The 17,456-nt window shown below is 38.4% G+C and overlaps 1 protein-coding gene across 9 annotated transcripts in view; it reads right to left on the bottom strand.

The window, feature by feature from the left end:
* LOC143035849 (shootin-1-like) overlaps positions 1-17,456 on the bottom strand; it is an 841,540-nt gene that overhangs the window by 163,037 nt on the left and 661,047 nt on the right. For all 9 annotated transcript variants that reach the window (XM_076202920.1, XM_076202921.1, XM_076202919.1 and 6 more), the window contains one exon: positions 146-286. In XM_076202920.1, coding sequence (XP_076059035.1) covers positions 146-286 — 141 coding nt within the window. The remainder of the gene's footprint in view (positions 1-145; positions 287-17,456) is intronic.

Genomic DNA, 17,456 nt, shown 5'->3' with positions numbered 1-17,456 from the left:
ATGAAAGTTCCCCATATCAAATATTCTTAGACAGTTGACAATGTTTAAATTATTGACATTTGGATGGTACTGATTATTATAACAAGTATAAATCATTGATTAATACAGGTGGTGATAGGAGCAGTGATTTGTCCAATATTCTTACTTTAGCTGCATTTTGAGCAGCCTTCTCTGCTTTTTCTGCCTCAGTGCGGAGCTGTGCCTGAAGACTCTCTACCTCATCCAGTACCATCACCGATGCTCGACCAATCCTCTTCTCATTGTCCTCTAGTTCCTTCACTCTTACCTTAGGCAGATAAGAGCCAAATTATCCTATATTCTAATGGCATACAACACCAAACATTGAGGGATTTACAATGTTAAGGTGAAAATTGCAAAACAAAATTAAAGTTTCAACATAGTAGAAATAAACATGTTATTCATTATATTTAACTTTTCCAAGACAGCCTTTACAATTTTCACATTTTTTCTTCAATACATATTCATTACATAAATATAATGGGAATGGCAGGACAAGGGATGGAGGTGTTGGAGGTCCTTGTAACTTAAGTGTTATATTTATTCTTATCAAGCCATAGCCCTTACAGTTTTCTCATTTTTTTTTTTTTATATATTTTCATTGAATAAATATCAATGGAATGTCAGGACAAAGGATATAAAGGATGTTGGAAGTCTCTGTAACTACATACATACATACCGGTACATATATATATATACCAAAGGCTTTTTCCCCCTTATAAGGGAGGTAGCCAAAAAACAAAAGCATAAAAACCACTCCCACCCATCCCATCCCTACCACACTCCACTCCCCTCCACCCCCTTCCCTCCCTCTTATCTTGGCACCTCCTAGATGACGGGTCATCCCTGCATCTTGTCCACTGCCCTGGGTCAAAACCAGTGCCAGAAGACACAGCACATCCACAGCAAGGCTGCTTCATTAAATCAGCAACCCCCCCGCCTCTCTGTCTCCTCATGCAGAAAAGAAGAAGACGGGGAGAAATCCCTTCAGGCCCGCGTCAAATTTTTCTCACACATACTACCTCACCCCCCATCCCCAACCCATTCCACCTCATGCATCACAACATCATTTATATACAACCATTCTCCATTCACCCCTGTCTTTTGTCCTCTCCCATCCTTCCTCAACAGACATTCCCCTCTTCCCAAAAGGCCATTTTACCCCATCCATCCATCTCATCCCAGGTCGCCCCCTCATGTTCACTCCTTCCACACCTCTTTTATTAGTCTTTCTTTCCATGTGTCCAAATCATCCTAATACTCTTTCATTCACCCTATCTCCCAACTCCCTTTCCACCCCTGTTCTCCTCCTCACCTCCTCATTTCTCACTCTATCCAGCCTACTAACCCCTATCATACTTCTCAGACACCTCATCTCTCTGACTGGAAGAAAGATGAGAGTAGTACTCAGAGAAAAATATTCAGATTGGAAAGAGGTGATCAGTGGAGTACCGCAAGGATCTGTACTGGCTCCAATAATGTTTGCTATCTATATGAATGATATGGACGAGGGCGTGAACTGTTACATGAGCTTCTTTGCTGATGACGCCAAACTGTTAAGGAAAGTAGAAACTGATAAGGACTGTGAAGCACTGCAAGAAGATCTGAATAGGGTATGGAACTGGAGTCAGAAATGGGAAGTGGATTTTAATACTAAGAAGTGTAGCATAATGGAGTTTGGAAAAAGCAAAAACAGAATATCAAGAAATTATACAATTGGAACCAAGGAAGTAAAGAAAGTAGGATCCGAAAAAGACTTGGGAGTTATTATCACAAACAACTTGTCCTATGATACACAGATTAACAAAATTGTCGAGGAGACTTACAACTTGCTAAGATCAATAAAAGTGGCTTTTGCTTACCTGGACGAAGACTTGATAAAAAAATATTGGTTACATTGATAAGGCCTAGACTAGAGTATGCGGCGACATTGTGGTCCCCCAGTACCAAAAAGAACATAAAGAAAATAGAAAGAATCCAAAGAGCAGCTACAAAAATGGCACCTGCACTTGCAAACCTATCATACGAGGAGAGATTGGCTAAACTGGAGCTACCGACACTGGAGCAAAGAAGAGAGAAAGGAGACCTATTGACCATCTACAGAATCATGAAAGGCACAGAGATACTTGATAGAGAAGAATTACTAAACTGGGACAAGAGAAACACAAGAGGACATGGAAGGAAATTAAGAAAACATAGCTATAGAAGAGAACTGAAGAAAAACAGTTTTCCATATAGAGTTTTAGACACTTGGAACAAACTGGATAATGAAATAGTAAGCGCAAAAACCATTCACGAGTTTAAAAGCAAACTAGACACTGAGAGATACAATGGCGGGACAACACGAGCATAGCTCCCCTTCCCGCAAAATACAACTAGGTAAATACATAAGAAAATTAGAAAGAATCCAGAACATAAGAAAATTAGAAAGAATGCAAAGAGCAGTGACAAAAATGGCACCCACACTGTCAAATCTCATATATGAAAAAAGATTGGAGAAATTACAGTTGTCAACACTAGAACAGAGAAGGGAAAGAGGCAATTTGTTGACCATTTTCAGAATTATGAAAGGGATAGAAGTTCTTGATAGAGATGACCTATTAAAGTGGGATAGAAGAGAAACAAAAGGACATGAAAAGAAACTAAAGAAAGACAGTTACAGAAGAGACCTGAAAAAAAATAGCTTCACACATAGAGTGATCGATGTCTGGAACAAACTGAACAGAGAAACAGTGAATGCCAGAACTATTCATGATTTTAAGAACAAACTGGACAAGGAGAGATACGAAAATGGGTCACTATGGGCATAGCTCTTGTCCTATGAAATACAACTAGGTAAATACATACAACCTAGAGATATTGAGTGGGAGGAGAAAGTCCCCCCTATGAAAGAGATAGAAGTAACAAGGAATGAAATAATGAATCATTTGAATAATCTTGATGTCAGAAAATCACATGGACCAGATGAAATGGCAAACTAGATTTTGAGAGAATACAGAAATGAACTAACAGAAAAAATACATAGTCTAATAAACAGTTCATTGAAAGAAGGAAAAGTTTCAGAAGATTGGAAAAGAGCAAAGATAGTACCAATATAAAGAGGGGGAAACAAGGAAGACCCTGACTATAGACCAGTCTCTCTTACAAGTACATACATACATATACCAAGGCTTTTTCCCCCTTACAAGGGAGGTAGCCAAAAAGGGAAAGGCATAAAAACACTCCCACCCATTTCATCCCTAGATACACTCCACACCCCTCCCACCCTCCCTCTCATCTGAGCACCTCCTGGATGACGGGTCATCCCTGCACCCTGCCCACCGCCCTGGGTCAGAAGCAGTGTCGCAAGACACAGTACATCCACAGCAAGGCCGCTTCATTTAATCGGCGACCCCCCCTCTCTGTCCCCCTCTGCATATAAGGCGAGGATGGGGAGAAATCCCTTCGGGCTGCGTCAAAATTTACTCACACATACTACCCCGGCCCCCACCCCCCCCCCGCCTATTCCTCCTCATGCAGTCACAACATCATCCATATACAACCATTCTCCACTCACCTCTGTCTTCCGTCCTCTCCCTTCCTTCCTCAACAGACATTCCCCTCTTCCCCAAAGCCCCCTTCACCCCATCCATCCACCTCATCCTAGGACGTCCCCTCATGTTCACTCCCTCCACATCTGCCTTCCATACCTCTTTTACTAGTCTTTCTTCACTCATTCTTTCCATGTGTCCAAACCATCCTAATATTCTTTCATCAACCCTATCTCCCAAATCCTTTTTCACCCCTGTTCTCCTCCTCACCTCCTCATTTCTCACTCTATCCAGCCTAGTAACCCCCACCATACTTCTCAGACACCTCATCTCAAACACATTCAAACTCCTTCTCTCTTCTTCTCTTATATTCCACGTTTCTGCCCCATACAGTGCTGTTGGCACAATCACTCCTTCATACAGTCTCCTCTTCGCATCCATTCCCAAATGTCTATTCCTCATTACACTCTTTAAACCACCAAGGCATTTACTCGCTTCTCTCAATCTACATTCTACCTCCACCTTCACTCCACCTTTTCCTGCTACACTTGCACCCAAGTATCTAAAACTATCCACTTCCTCCAGTCGCTCTCCCTTAATGTTCACTTCCAGTCTACTGCCACTTTCACCCCTTGTACATCTCATCACCTTACTTTTACCCACATTTATCTTTAGCTTTCTTCTATCACATACTCTCCCAAACTCTGCCACCAGCTTCCTCAATACCTCCTCTGACCCTGCCACAAGCGCAGTGTCGTCCACAAACAACAGCTGGCTCACCTCCCACTTTTCTCCATTTTCTTTAACCATCTCCAATCCCTGACCCACTACCCTAACATTCACCTCTCGCACCACCCCATCCAAGTAATGTAGCTAAAATTTGTGAAAGAATGTTCAAAATTAGATAGGTAAGGCATTTGGAAAAAATAACGTACTAAATCCAAGGCAATTTGGATTTAGACAAGAAAGATCATGCATCACAAACTTAATGTGTTTCTATTCAAGGCTAATAGATGTAATACTAAAAAGAGATGGATGGGCTGATTGTGCATTTATAGACCTGAAAAAAGCTTTTGATAAGGTGCCAAATAAGAAATTGCTTAAGAAATTAGAAACTGCAGGAGGAATACAAGGCAAACTGCTGAAGTGGATGGAAGACTTCTAGCATGAAAGAAAAATGAGAGTGGTGATAAGAGACACTCTAATTGGGATGAAGTGATTAGTGGTGTTCCACAAGGAACAGTTCTGGCCCCAATAATGTTTGCTATATATATTAATGATACGGATAAAGGAATTGAAAGTTATATGAGCTTCTTTGTGGAAGAAGCAAAATTGTTGAAAAAAGTGAACACTGTAGAAGATAGTGAATCACTATAGAGTTATCTCAATAAAGTATGGGAATGGAGTAGGAAGTGGGAGATGAAATTCAATATTAAGAGGTGTGGTATAATGGAATTTGGAAGAAGCAAAAAAAGAATAGTGGGATCACATAAATTGGGAGAGGAAGAAATTAAAAAAGTAGAAATGGTGAAGAAAATACTGGTCAATTTGATAAGACCAAGATTGGAGTATGCAGCGATGATGTGGTCACCAAGTGCAAAAAAAAATGTATAACAAAACTTGAAAGAATACAAAGAGCAATTATGAAATTGGCACCAACACTCTCAGAACTATCATATGAAGAAAGACTGGCAATACTTGAACTATAGACATTAAAGTAAAGAAGAGAGGAGACTTGATGACTATTGAATCATGAAAGGCATAGAAACTATTGATAGAGAGGATCTAATAAAATGGGATAGTAGAAATACAAGAGGACACGGAAAGAAAATCAAGAAAGACAGTTATAGAAGAGACCTAAAAAAGAACAGCTTTCTCCACGTTTGGAACAAGTTAGATGAGAATGTGTTGTGTGCAAAAACAATACACAAATTTAAAAACAGTCTAGATAAAATGAGATATGAAGACGGGACACCACAAGCATAACTCCCCTTCCTGTAAAATTCAAATAGGTAAATACATTCAAACTCCTTCTCTCTTCCTCTCTTATGTTCCATGTTTCTGCCCCATACAGTGCTGTCAGCACAATTACTCCTTTCCAAACTGCTAAGGAAAATAGAAACTGATGAGGACTGTGAAGCACTGCAAGAAGACCTAAATAGGGTATGGAACTGGAGTCAGAAATGGGAAGTGGACTTTAATACTAAGAAGTGTAGCATAATGGAGTTTGGAAAAAGCAAACACAGAAAATCAGGAAAATATACAATTGGAACCAAAGAAGTAAAGAAAGTAGGATCCGAAAAAGATTTGGGAGTAATTATCACGAACGACTTGTCCTATGATATACAGATTAACAAAATTGTCGGGGAAACTTGCAACTTGCTAAGATCAATAAAAGTGGCGTTTACATACTTGGACGAAGACATGATGAAAAAAATATTGGTTACATTGATAAGGCCTAGATTAGAGTATGCAGCGACATTGTGGTCCCCCAGTACCAAAAAGAATATAAAGAAAATAGAAAGAATCCAAAGAGCAGCTACAAAAATGGCACCTGCACTTGCAAACCTATCATACGAGGAGAGATTGGCTAAACTGGAGTTACCGACACTGGAGCAAAGAAGAGAGAGAGGTGACCTATTGACCATCTACAGAATCATGAAAGGCACAGAGGTACTCGATAGTGAGAACTTACTTAACTGGGACAAAAGAAACACAAGAGGACATGGAAAGAAAATAAAAAAACATAGCTATAGAAGAGAACTGAAGAAAAACAGTTTTCCTCATAGAGTTTTGGACACTTGGAACAAACTGGACAATGGAATAGTATGCGCAAAAACCATTCATGAGTTTAAAAACAAACTAGACACTGCAAGATACAAAGGCGGGACATCACGAGCATAGCTCCCCTTCCCGCAAAATACAACTAGGTAAATACAACTAGGTAAAATACAATCTCCTCTTAGCATCCATTCCCAAATGTATATTTCTCATTACACCTTTTAATCACCAAAGGCATTTACTTGCTTCTCTCAATCTACATTCTACCTCCACCTCCACTTCTCCCTTTCCTGCCACATTTGCACCCAAATATCTAAAACTGTTCACTTCCTCCAGTTTCTCTACTGCCACTTTCACCCCTTGTACATCTCATCACCTTACTTTTACCCACATTTATCTTCAACTTTCTTCTTTCACACACTCGTCCAAACTCTGTCACTAACTTCCTCAATCCCTCCTCTGACCCTGCTACAAGCTCAGTGTCATTTACAACAGCTGGCTTACCTCCCAATTTTCTCCATTTTCTTTAACCATCTCTAATCCCTGACCCACTACCCTTGCATTTACCTCTTGCACCACCCCATCCACATATAAATTGAACAGCCAGGGTGACATAACACGTCCCTGATGAAGTCCCACCTTTACCTCAAACCACTCACTCTCTATTTCTTATTATGACACATGCTCTACTACTCTTGTAAAAACTCTTGACAGCTCCTAAAAGCTTTCCTCCTATCTCATATATCTGCAATACTTCCCACAGTGCCTTCCTGTCTACCCTATCATAAGCCTTTTCCAGATCCATAAAAGCCCAAAACACATCCTTACCTTTTCCTATAGCTTTCTCACATATCTGTCTTACCACAAAAATCTGATCTACACAACCTCTACCTGTCCTAAATCCACACTGTTCCTCACCAATTACTCCCTCTGTTCCTCTCCTAATCCTCTTAATCAAGATCCTCCCATAAGCCTTCCTAACTATACTCATCAAGCTAATCCCTCTCAAACTACTACACTCACACTTGTCCCCTTTTCCCTTATAAAAAGGAACTATACAGGCACCTCCAGTCCTCCGGCACTCTACCCTCTCTCCAGCAAACATTAAATAACCTCACCAGCCAGTCCACCATCACTGTACCTCCTTTTTTCAGACATTCTGCATGAAATCCATCTAGACCAGATGCCTTACCTGCTCTCATCATCTTAACAACTGCCTTCACTTTCTCCTTCCTTATTTCTCCTCCATTTTCCTCACTCATCATGGTCATTTTCTTAGCACTTCCCACTGCAACTACCTTTCCCTCCCTATCCTCCTTCACATTTAGCAACTCCCTAAAATACTCTGCCCATCTTCCTCTCACTTCCTTCTCTTCCATTATCATCTCTCCATCTACACCTTTTACCTTTTCTTCTCTACTTGATTCGCCTCCTCTTCCTCTCTTAATTTCTTTCCAAAACATCTTTCTATTACTTTCAAAATTTCTGTCATACTCTTACCCTATTTCACATCTGCTCTCCTCTTTGTCTCCTTTATCTTATGCTTTACTTCTCTTCTCTTTTCTTTGTACCTCTCATATGATTCCGTCTTCTACAACCTTCTTTGTTTCCTGATCCCACCATTCACTACCCTTCCTTCTATTTCCTCCTGTCCTTCTTGTTCCACACACCATCTTTGCACACCTTATAACTCCCTCCTTGAACCATTACCATTCCTATTCCACTCCTAGTTCTACTCTATCCTTCACTCCTTCCCACTCCTCTCTCAGCTTTGTACTCCTTCTCCTTTTCTTTCTCATTTAAGCAGTTCACTCTAAGCACCTCCCTACCTTTTGTCCTTTTCCTCTTTCTCCATCTATCCTCCACTATCAGCTTACCTTCCACCAGAAAATGATCTGATATTCCCCCACTCTCTTCCCTTAGAACATCTACATCCTTAACTCTTCCTATTATACTTCTAACTACCACTACATAGTCTATTAATGCTCTATCTACCACCCTTCCATCCACCACACTCTCCCATGTGTACTTATTATTGATTTTCCTCTGAAACACTGAATTTGCTATGATCAACTCTTTCTGGGCACATCTTCACCATCAACTCTCCACTATGATTCTTTCCTGGAACTCCACATTTCCCAACCACTCCATCTATTGGTTCATTTCCTACCCTAGCATTAAGGTCTCCCAATACTACTACATTGACGTTTCTCTGTAATCACTTTATGCACTCATTTAAATCTATTCAAAAAGCCTCTCTTTCCTTTATACTCTTCTTACTACCAGGCCCATATGCACTTACAAAAACCCACACCTCCTTTACCAGTTTCGCCTTCATCCACACTAACCTTGAGGAAACTTCCTTCTACTCCACTACACGTTTACCTATCTCTTCACTTACTAGTATACCCACCCCTTCTCTCCCTCGCCCTCTCTTCACTCCTGAGAACCTCCCAACTACACTCCCAAACTCACACTCACCCCTCTCTCTTAACTTAGTTTCACTCAAAGCCAACACATCCATCTTTCTTCTCACAAACATACTACCTATCTCTTCCCTTTTACTCTCATCTGCACTACATCCACGCACACTAAAATACCCCAACCTTAGGGTACTTATTGGAAAACTCCTAGACCCTCTTATGCCTTTGCTTTTTTTAGGAATGTCCCCTGAAAGGCTACAGGGAGAAGGATGCCTAGTCCTAATCCCTGTCTCATTTTTCTTGTCTCTTACGTTTCAAGTGGGAATGCTTGGTGGCAGTATTCTATCCCCCACCACAGGGTAGGCAAAACAAGGAAATAGATATTCAGAGAAATGGTACAGGACAGCAACAAGGGGTTGGGGGACAGCATAACGGAGGAACGGTAGCAGTATAAGGAAAGTGTCATAATTTCTCTGTGAACAGAGTCCTCCTCTATGACAGACAAAATGATGTGTGGTTCTACGTTGTAGGGGCACCCCATATAGACCCTAAAGTATCAAGTGCATGCTACTTTGCCACAACAACATGCTGGCAATACCCCAGATGGGGTCTCTGTAACTAAATTATTATTAACAATATAAGAGGTACCTGAGGTACAATCAGAGCAACAATCCTTTATTGCAAGAAATAGCCACTGCATATAAGATACCCTTGATTGTCTTAAGTGACACACCAGTGCAATGACATTATGGATGCAGACACTTGGATCCAAATCACAAATTGTCCTGCACAGACAGATTGGACAGAAACTATGGGAGAATAGCCTTGTATGTTAAGGATAACCTGGCAATAAATACAGACACCTTGGAAAATTTTCAAATCATCATCATCAATTGGGAGCATATTTACCTACCTAGTTGTATTTACCTAGTTGTATTTTGCGGGAAGGGGAGCTATGCTCGTGATGTCCCGCCTTTGTATCTTGCAGTGTCTAGTTTGTTTTTAAACTCATGAATGGTTTTTGCGCATACTATTCCATTGTCCAGTTTGTTCCAAGTGTCCAAAACTCTATGAGGAAAACTGTTTTTCTTCAGTTCTCTTCTATAGCTATGTTTTTTTATTTTCTTTCCATGTCCTCTTGTGTTTCTTTTGTCCCAGTTAAGTAAGTTCTCACTATCGAGTACCTCTGTGCCTTTCATGATTCTGTAGATGGTCAATAGGTCACCTCTCTCTCTTCTTTGCTCCAGTGTCGGTAACTCCAGTTTAGCCAATCTCTCCTCGTATGATAGGTTTGCAAGTGCAGGTGCCATTTTTGTAGCTGCTCTTTGGATTCTTTCTATTTTCTTTATATTCTTTTTGGTACTGGGGGACCACAATGTCGCTGCATACTCTAATCTAGGCCTTATCAATGTAACCAATATTTTTTTCATCATGTCTTCGTCCAAGTATGTAAACGCCACTTTTATTGATCTTAGCAAGTTGTAAGTCTCCCCGACAATTTTGTTAATCTGTATATCATAGGACAAGTCGTTCGTGATAATTACTCCCAAATCTTTTTCGGATCCTACTTTCTTTACTTCTTTGGTTCCAATTGTATATTTTCCTGATATTCTGTTTTTGCTTTTTCCAAACTCCATTATGCTACACTTCTTAGTATTAAAGTCCACTTCCCATTTCTGACTCCAGTTCCATACCCTATTTAGGTCTTCTTGCAGTGCTTCACAGTCCTCATCAGTTTCTATTTTCCTTAGCAGTTTGGCGTCATCGGCAAAGAAGCTCATGTAGCAGTTCACGTCCTCATCCATGTCATTCATATAGATAGCAAACATTATTGGTGCCAGCACAGATCCTTGCGGTACTCCACTGATCACCTCTTTCCAGTCTGAATATTTTTCTCTGAGCACTACTCTCATCTTTCTACCAGTCAGAAAGTCCTCTATCCATTTTAGTAGGTTTCCCTGTATTCCTCCTATGTGTTCCAGTTTTTTTAGTAGTTTTCTGTGTGGTACTTTGTCAAAGGCTTTTTGCAAGTCTAGGAATGCACAATCAGCCCATCCATTTCTTTCTTGCACTATGTCTATTAGTCTTGAGTAAAAGCATATTAAGTTTGTGGAGCATGATCTTCCTTGTCTGAATCCGAATTGTCTTGGGTTTAATATGTCATTGTCTTCCAGATGTTTTACCCATCTATTCTTGATTATTTTCTCACAAATTTTGGCAATGGTGCTTGTTAGTGATACTGGCCTATAGTTGGTGGGTTCTTCTTTGTTTCCTCCTTTGTGTATTGGTACAATGTTAGCGTTTTTCCAGTCCTCGGGTATCTTTCCTTCTTTGAGTGAGCTGTTTATTAAGATGTGTATTTTGTCTGTTAGTTCTTCTTTGCACTCCTTTAGAATCCAATTTGCAATACCGTCCGGGCCATGTGATTTTCTGACATCCAGCCTTGATAAATGTTCTGATATTTCCTTTAGTGATGCTGTAAACTCATTCATGAGGGGAGATTTCTTGTTTTTGTCTATGTCACAATTCGGTATTTTCTCTCTGGTGAAAACAGATTTAAAGTGATTGTTCATGACTTCGGCCATCTCTAAATCTTCTGTGTATTCTATGTTTCCTTGGCATAGTTTCACCAATTCCTGTTTGTTTTTAAGTTTACCATTCACATACCGATAGAATAGTTTGGGTTGCTCTTTGCATTTGTCTATAATATCCTTCTCATGGTTCCTTTTCTCCTCTCTTCTCACATTAACATACTCATTTCTATAGTTAACATAAATTTGCCATTTGCTTTGTTTTTTGTCTTTTCTCCACTTTTTCCAAGCTTTGTCCCTTCTGTCTTTTGCCTCACTGCATCTTTTGTTGAACCAACATTTAATGTACTCTCTCTCTCGCTTTTGTCTTGGTACATGCCTGTTTACCCCTTCATTGTAGTTTTCCATCAATATATTCCATTTCTCTTCCACTGCTGTTTCTTCCCTGTAAAATATTTCCCAGTTTGCATTCCGGAAGAATGTCTTTAGTTTTGTAAAGTCTGTTTTGTTGTACCTCAGTCTTCCTTTCCTATGCTTTTCGTTCCTCTCTATGTCTATTTCTTCCTTTAGTATAGTTTCGATGAGTACATGGTCACTCTTTCCAATTGGTGTCTCATACTGGACTTTATGCACTATTTCAGGCTCTGTTGTAAATATTAGATCTAGTTTCAATGGCTCTTCATTATTTCTGTATCTTGTGTTTTCACGGACCCATTGGGTCATTGTGTACTCCATGGTCATATCTAGCAGTACATTGCCCCACGAGTCATCTCCTCCTTGCACTGTCATGCTGTCCCAACAAATTTCTTTGCAATTGAAGTCCCCCATAACTACCAGATTACCCTTACCCATTAGTATCTCATTGAGTGATTTTCTTGTGTCATCTAGCATTTTTTTATGTTCGATTTCTTTCCAAGCGCTTGTTTTTGGAGGCACATAAGTCACCACAAACTTTCTACTTTTCATATTCTTGCCTTCGACTTTTATCATGATCAATTCAGCATTACCTTTGCCCTCTGCAATTTTTGTCACCTTTAGGTCTTTCTTGGCCAAGAACATGATTCCCCCTCCCTGTTTCTTGTCCCTGTATTTTATCCAGTAGTTGTATAAACCTTGTCCGATAACAGTGGATGGTATTTCACCTCTTAGTTTGGTCTCTACAATTCCCATTATGTCTGGTTTTGCTTCTAACAGATAATCATTGAGTTCGTTCAGTCCCGAAATTAGTCCGTCAATGTTGGTATAGGCCACTTTTAATTTTCTTCCTTCTCCCTGGTTTCTTCTTCCCTTGTTTTGTTCGTTTTGAAGCGCCATTGTCACATACCGATAGAATATGGAAAGGGGTTCATGGCTATGCTCACAATGCAGATTTCTTTTAACTTTTGTTTGCATTAAAAAGGTGTCACAATTTGGCATGTTATTTTCTATTTGCTGTATCAAACCTGGTCACGATTCGATCAGTTCTATCAATCCAATTGCCAGCGTGCTTTATGCCTTTATTCAGGAGATTTTCTTTCTTACAATGGATATGAAATACAGGCGAAATGCAAAATATAATTACTTTATTTACATAATATAAAATATGTACAGAGGGGGACTTACGAGATATGAGGGATTTGAACGAGGGCACGAATGTAGGTGTTACAGCATGCAACCCTCTTTTTATATGTGGGGCACTTGCAAGTCTCAATAGCAAGTGCCATTTTGTTATATCTAAACACCTAGTCTATATTCCTATTTACCTGACTTCACTGCAAATCAACCCATTTGTGTGCTCCATCATACTCTACAGCAATTTCCCTGTAACTGGTAATTTATTGTAAGTTACCTAATTCTATAGTCCTATATCTCATTATCCAGCTTAAGATAACTTAGTAGTGATTGAATCTAACATGATTATATATATACACATCCTACAAAATCAAGTATAAGGGTAATTCACAACATTATATAACTCATAGGGATATGTGGATTAACATTATCTAAAACAATTTATATATGCTCATACATAATATAACCTACTATGTGACACTACATGCCATATCATGACACATCATGACAAAGAGGTAATTTTTCTATTAAGTATGACACATTTTAAAAGTTTTCCACAAACAGAGGTGAGTAATCTTATGAGGGAAATTGATCAGGATAAAACTGAGGCCAAGATAAAAGAAAATGATAGCTTCCAAGGGTACAATTTAGCAGTGGAGGTAAGTGAATTCACAGTTAAGTTAAAACAATTGAAAAGATTACTTTCTTTCCACAAGTCAAAATTTCGTGACCTAGAATAAAAACTTCAACAAGGAAAAGCTGCAAATCTGGTTTAGAAAGTAGAACTTTATCAACTTAAAAGGGAAAATGAGACTTTTTCAAAATGAAAGAATAAATCTTATCAATACTATAAAAACAAAATCAAATGATTCGGTAAACTGTTGAAGGTAGAAAAAGGCTGGTTATCTGGTCAACAGAAGCATACAGTAAACTTCCAAAAGATCATGGAGCACCAGAGAAAAGAAACTGTTAAGCTAAAAGGAACAGTGATGTTTATATTTAAGAATATATATATATAAAGGGTGTATATAGGCAGGATATTTTCTCTAATGCATAATTTGTTGAAAGTGATGGCTAGCCTCTTGAATATAATGATGCCTGTGTATGCACCATGAGCCAGGAGTGTATACGAGGATGCCAATGTCAGCTTCCTGATTATATTTATTTTGACCCCCGTATTCTGTGAACAGGCTTGATTACATTCCTGTGACGTTATATTTATTCAGGGTGAAAGAGAACAAGCATATCAGCAGTAACTTTATATTTTGTAATGTGCGTATTGTGATGCATCATTGTACATTAGGTAACCTGATGTGTGCGTCAATACTTCATTTGTATTGATGAGGCTAGTCGTGCTCATATAAATTTTAAAGACATTTTCCATGTACCTTTGTATGGTTTTATTCTCTTTTGAAAGGAGGTTATGACTTCACTGTAAGTAGTTACTTTTGCTAGATCATAATTTTGGATACAAGACCCTTTTTTAGTAGCTTGAATTCTTCTTTCTCTATAGTTAGGGTAAGAATGTTTCTGGTGAATGGTGTGGTAGTATTTAATTTTATATTCTTGTATTTACCTAGTTGTATGATACGGGAAGGGAGTTATGCTCGTAGTGACCTGTCTTTGTATCTTTCAGCATCAAGTTTGTGCTTAAATTCTTGAATAGTGTTTACATACACTGTTGCCTTATCTAATTTATTCCAGGTATCCACCACTCTGTGTGGAAAGCTATTCCTTTTTGTATTTACCTAGTTGTATTTTATGGGAAGGGGAGCTATGCTCGTGGTGTCCCGTTTTCATATCTCGTTTTATCTAGACTCTTTAAATTCATGTATCATTTTTGCACACACCACATTTTCATCTAACTTGTTCCAAACATCTATTGCCCTGTGGGGAAAGCAGTTCTTTTTCAGGTCTCTTCTATAACTGTCTTTCTTGATTTTCTTTCCGTGTCCTCTTGTGTCTCTACTATCCCATTTTATTAGATCCTCTTTGTCAATAGTTTCTATGCCTTTCATGATTCTATAAATAGTTATCAAGTCTCCTCTCTCTCTTCTTTGCTCTAATGTCTATAGCTCAAGTTTTGCTAGTCTCTCCTCATATGATAGTTCTGAGAGTGTTGGTGCCAATTTCGTAATTGCTCTTTGTATTCTTTCAAGTTTTGTTATACATTTTTTTGTACTTGGTGACCACATCATCGCTGCATACTCTAATCTTGGTCTTATCAAAGTAACTAGTATTTTCTTCACCATTTCTTCGTCCAGGTATGTAAATGCCACTTTGATTGTTCTTGTTAAATCATAAATTTCTCCAAGATTTTGTTTATGTTTCTCAGGGGACATATTATTCATAATAATGACTCCCAGGTCCTTCTCATTTTCTACTTTTCTAATTTCTTCCTCTCCCAATTTATATGATCCCACTATTCTTTTTTTTTTGCTTCTTCCAAGTTCCATTATACCACACTTCTTAATATTGAATTCCATCTCCCACTTTCTACCCCAGTCCCATATTTTATTGAGATCACTCTGCAGCGACTCACAATCTTCTACAGTGTTCACTTTTTTCAACAATTTTGCATCATCTGCAAAGAAGCTCATATAACTTTCAGTTCCTTTATCCATATCATTAATATATATAGCAAACATTATTGGGGCCAGAACTGTTCTTTGTAGAGCTCCGCTAATCACTTCATCCCAATTAGAGTGTCTTTCATCACCACTCTCATTTTTCTTTCATGCAAGAAGTCTTCCATCCACTTCAGCAGTTTCCCCTGTATTCCTCCTGCAGTTTCTAATTTCATTAGCAATTTCTTATTTGGCACCTTATCAAAAACTTTTTTTAGGTCCAGAAAGGCACAATCAGCACATCCATCTCTTTTTTTGTATTACATTTATCAGCCTTGAATAGAAACACATAAGTTTGTGATGCATGATCATCCTTGTCTAAATCCAAATTGCCTTGGATTTAGTATATTGTTTTTTTGTTTTGTTTTTGTTTTTCAAATGCTTTACCCATCTAATTTTGATCATTCTTTCACAAAATTTAGCTATTGTACTTGTAAGAGAGACTGGTCTATAGTTAGTAGGGTCTTCCTTGTTTCCCTCTTTATATATTGGTATTATATTTGCTCTTTTCCAATCTTCTGGAACTTTTCCTTCTTTCAATGAACTGCTTATTAGACTATGTATTTTATCTGTTAGTTTGTTCCTGCATTCTCTTAAAATCCAGTTTGCCATTTCATCTGGTCCATGAGATTTTCTGACATCGAGATTACTCAAGTGATTCATTATTTCTTTCCTTGTTACTTCTATCTCTTTCATAGGGGAGACTTTCTCCTCCCACTTGCCATCTCCAAGTTGTATGTTCTCCCTCGTAAACACCGATTTAAAATGTTTGTTCATAATTTCTGCCATATCCATTTCCTCTGTGTATTCAACTCCTCCTTGTCATAGTTTCTCTAATTTTTGTTTGTTTTTCAGTTTGTTGTTTACAAATCTGTAAAATAGTTTTGGTTGATCTTTACATTTTTCTATGACATCTTTTTCGTATTTTCTCTTTTCTTCTCTGCACACTTGTACATATTCATTTCTATAACTAGTATATATTTTCCATTTTTCAGGTCTTTTGTCTTTCTTCCATTTTATCCAAGCTTTATCCCTTTTGTCTTTTAACTCTCTACATCTTTTGTTGTACCAACATTTTACATATCCTTTTTCTTGTTTTTGTCTTGGAACATACTTTTCCACTCCTTTATAAATTTTTGTCAAAATATTCCATTTCTCTTCTACTGTTGTTTCCTCCTTGTGTATCCTTTCCTAGTCTGCTTTTTGAAAGAATTCTCTTATTTTATAAAAATCTGTTTTTCCATACATCAATCTTTCCTTTCTATATTGTTCATTTCTTCCATGTATTTTTCCTCCTTTAGTTCCAGTTCAACCAATATGTGGTCACTTTTACTTATTGGTGTCTTATATTCAATCTTGTCCACCATTTCAGGTTCTGATGTGATTATTAGGTCCAGTCTTAATGGTTCTTCCTCATTTCTATACCTAGTATTCTCTTGTATCCATTGCATCATTGTATGTTCTATAATCATATCAATTAGTACATGTCGCCATAGGTTGTCTCCACCCTTCACTGTCATCTCTTCCCAGCAGATTTCTTTACAATTAAAGTCACCCATTATAAATATTCTTCCTCCATCTTCCATTATCTTATTTAGTGTTCTCCTTGTGTCTTCTAACATATTCTTGTGTTCTCTCTCTTCCCATGAATCTGTTTTAGGAGACACATAATTTACCACAAACCCCCTGCTTTTCCCATCCCTGTCCTCCACTTCCATCATAATTATCTCTACTCTATTCTTTCCATATGTGACATTCCTCACATTTATATCCTTCTTAGTCAGGAACATAACTCCACCCCCTTGTTTTACCTCTCTGTTTCTAATCCAATAATTATATGCACCATGTCCTACACTGTTGGGTGGTAGTGGACCTTTCAATTTTGTCTCTACAATTCCCATTATGTCCGGTTCTTTTTCCTTCTGGTAATCATTCAGTTCATTCAAGCCTGTTATTAAGCCATCTATATTTGTGTAAGACACTTTAATTTTCTGC

Source organism: Oratosquilla oratoria, chromosome 19 (assembly GCF_046742065.1).
Source record: "Oratosquilla oratoria isolate Oo_2021 chromosome 19, ASM4674206v1, whole genome shotgun sequence".
Taxonomy (NCBI): Eukaryota; Metazoa; Arthropoda; class Malacostraca; order Stomatopoda; family Squillidae; genus Oratosquilla; species Oratosquilla oratoria.
Note: the sequence above shows the minus strand (reverse complement) of the source record. Positions and strands in the feature narration are given on the sequence as shown.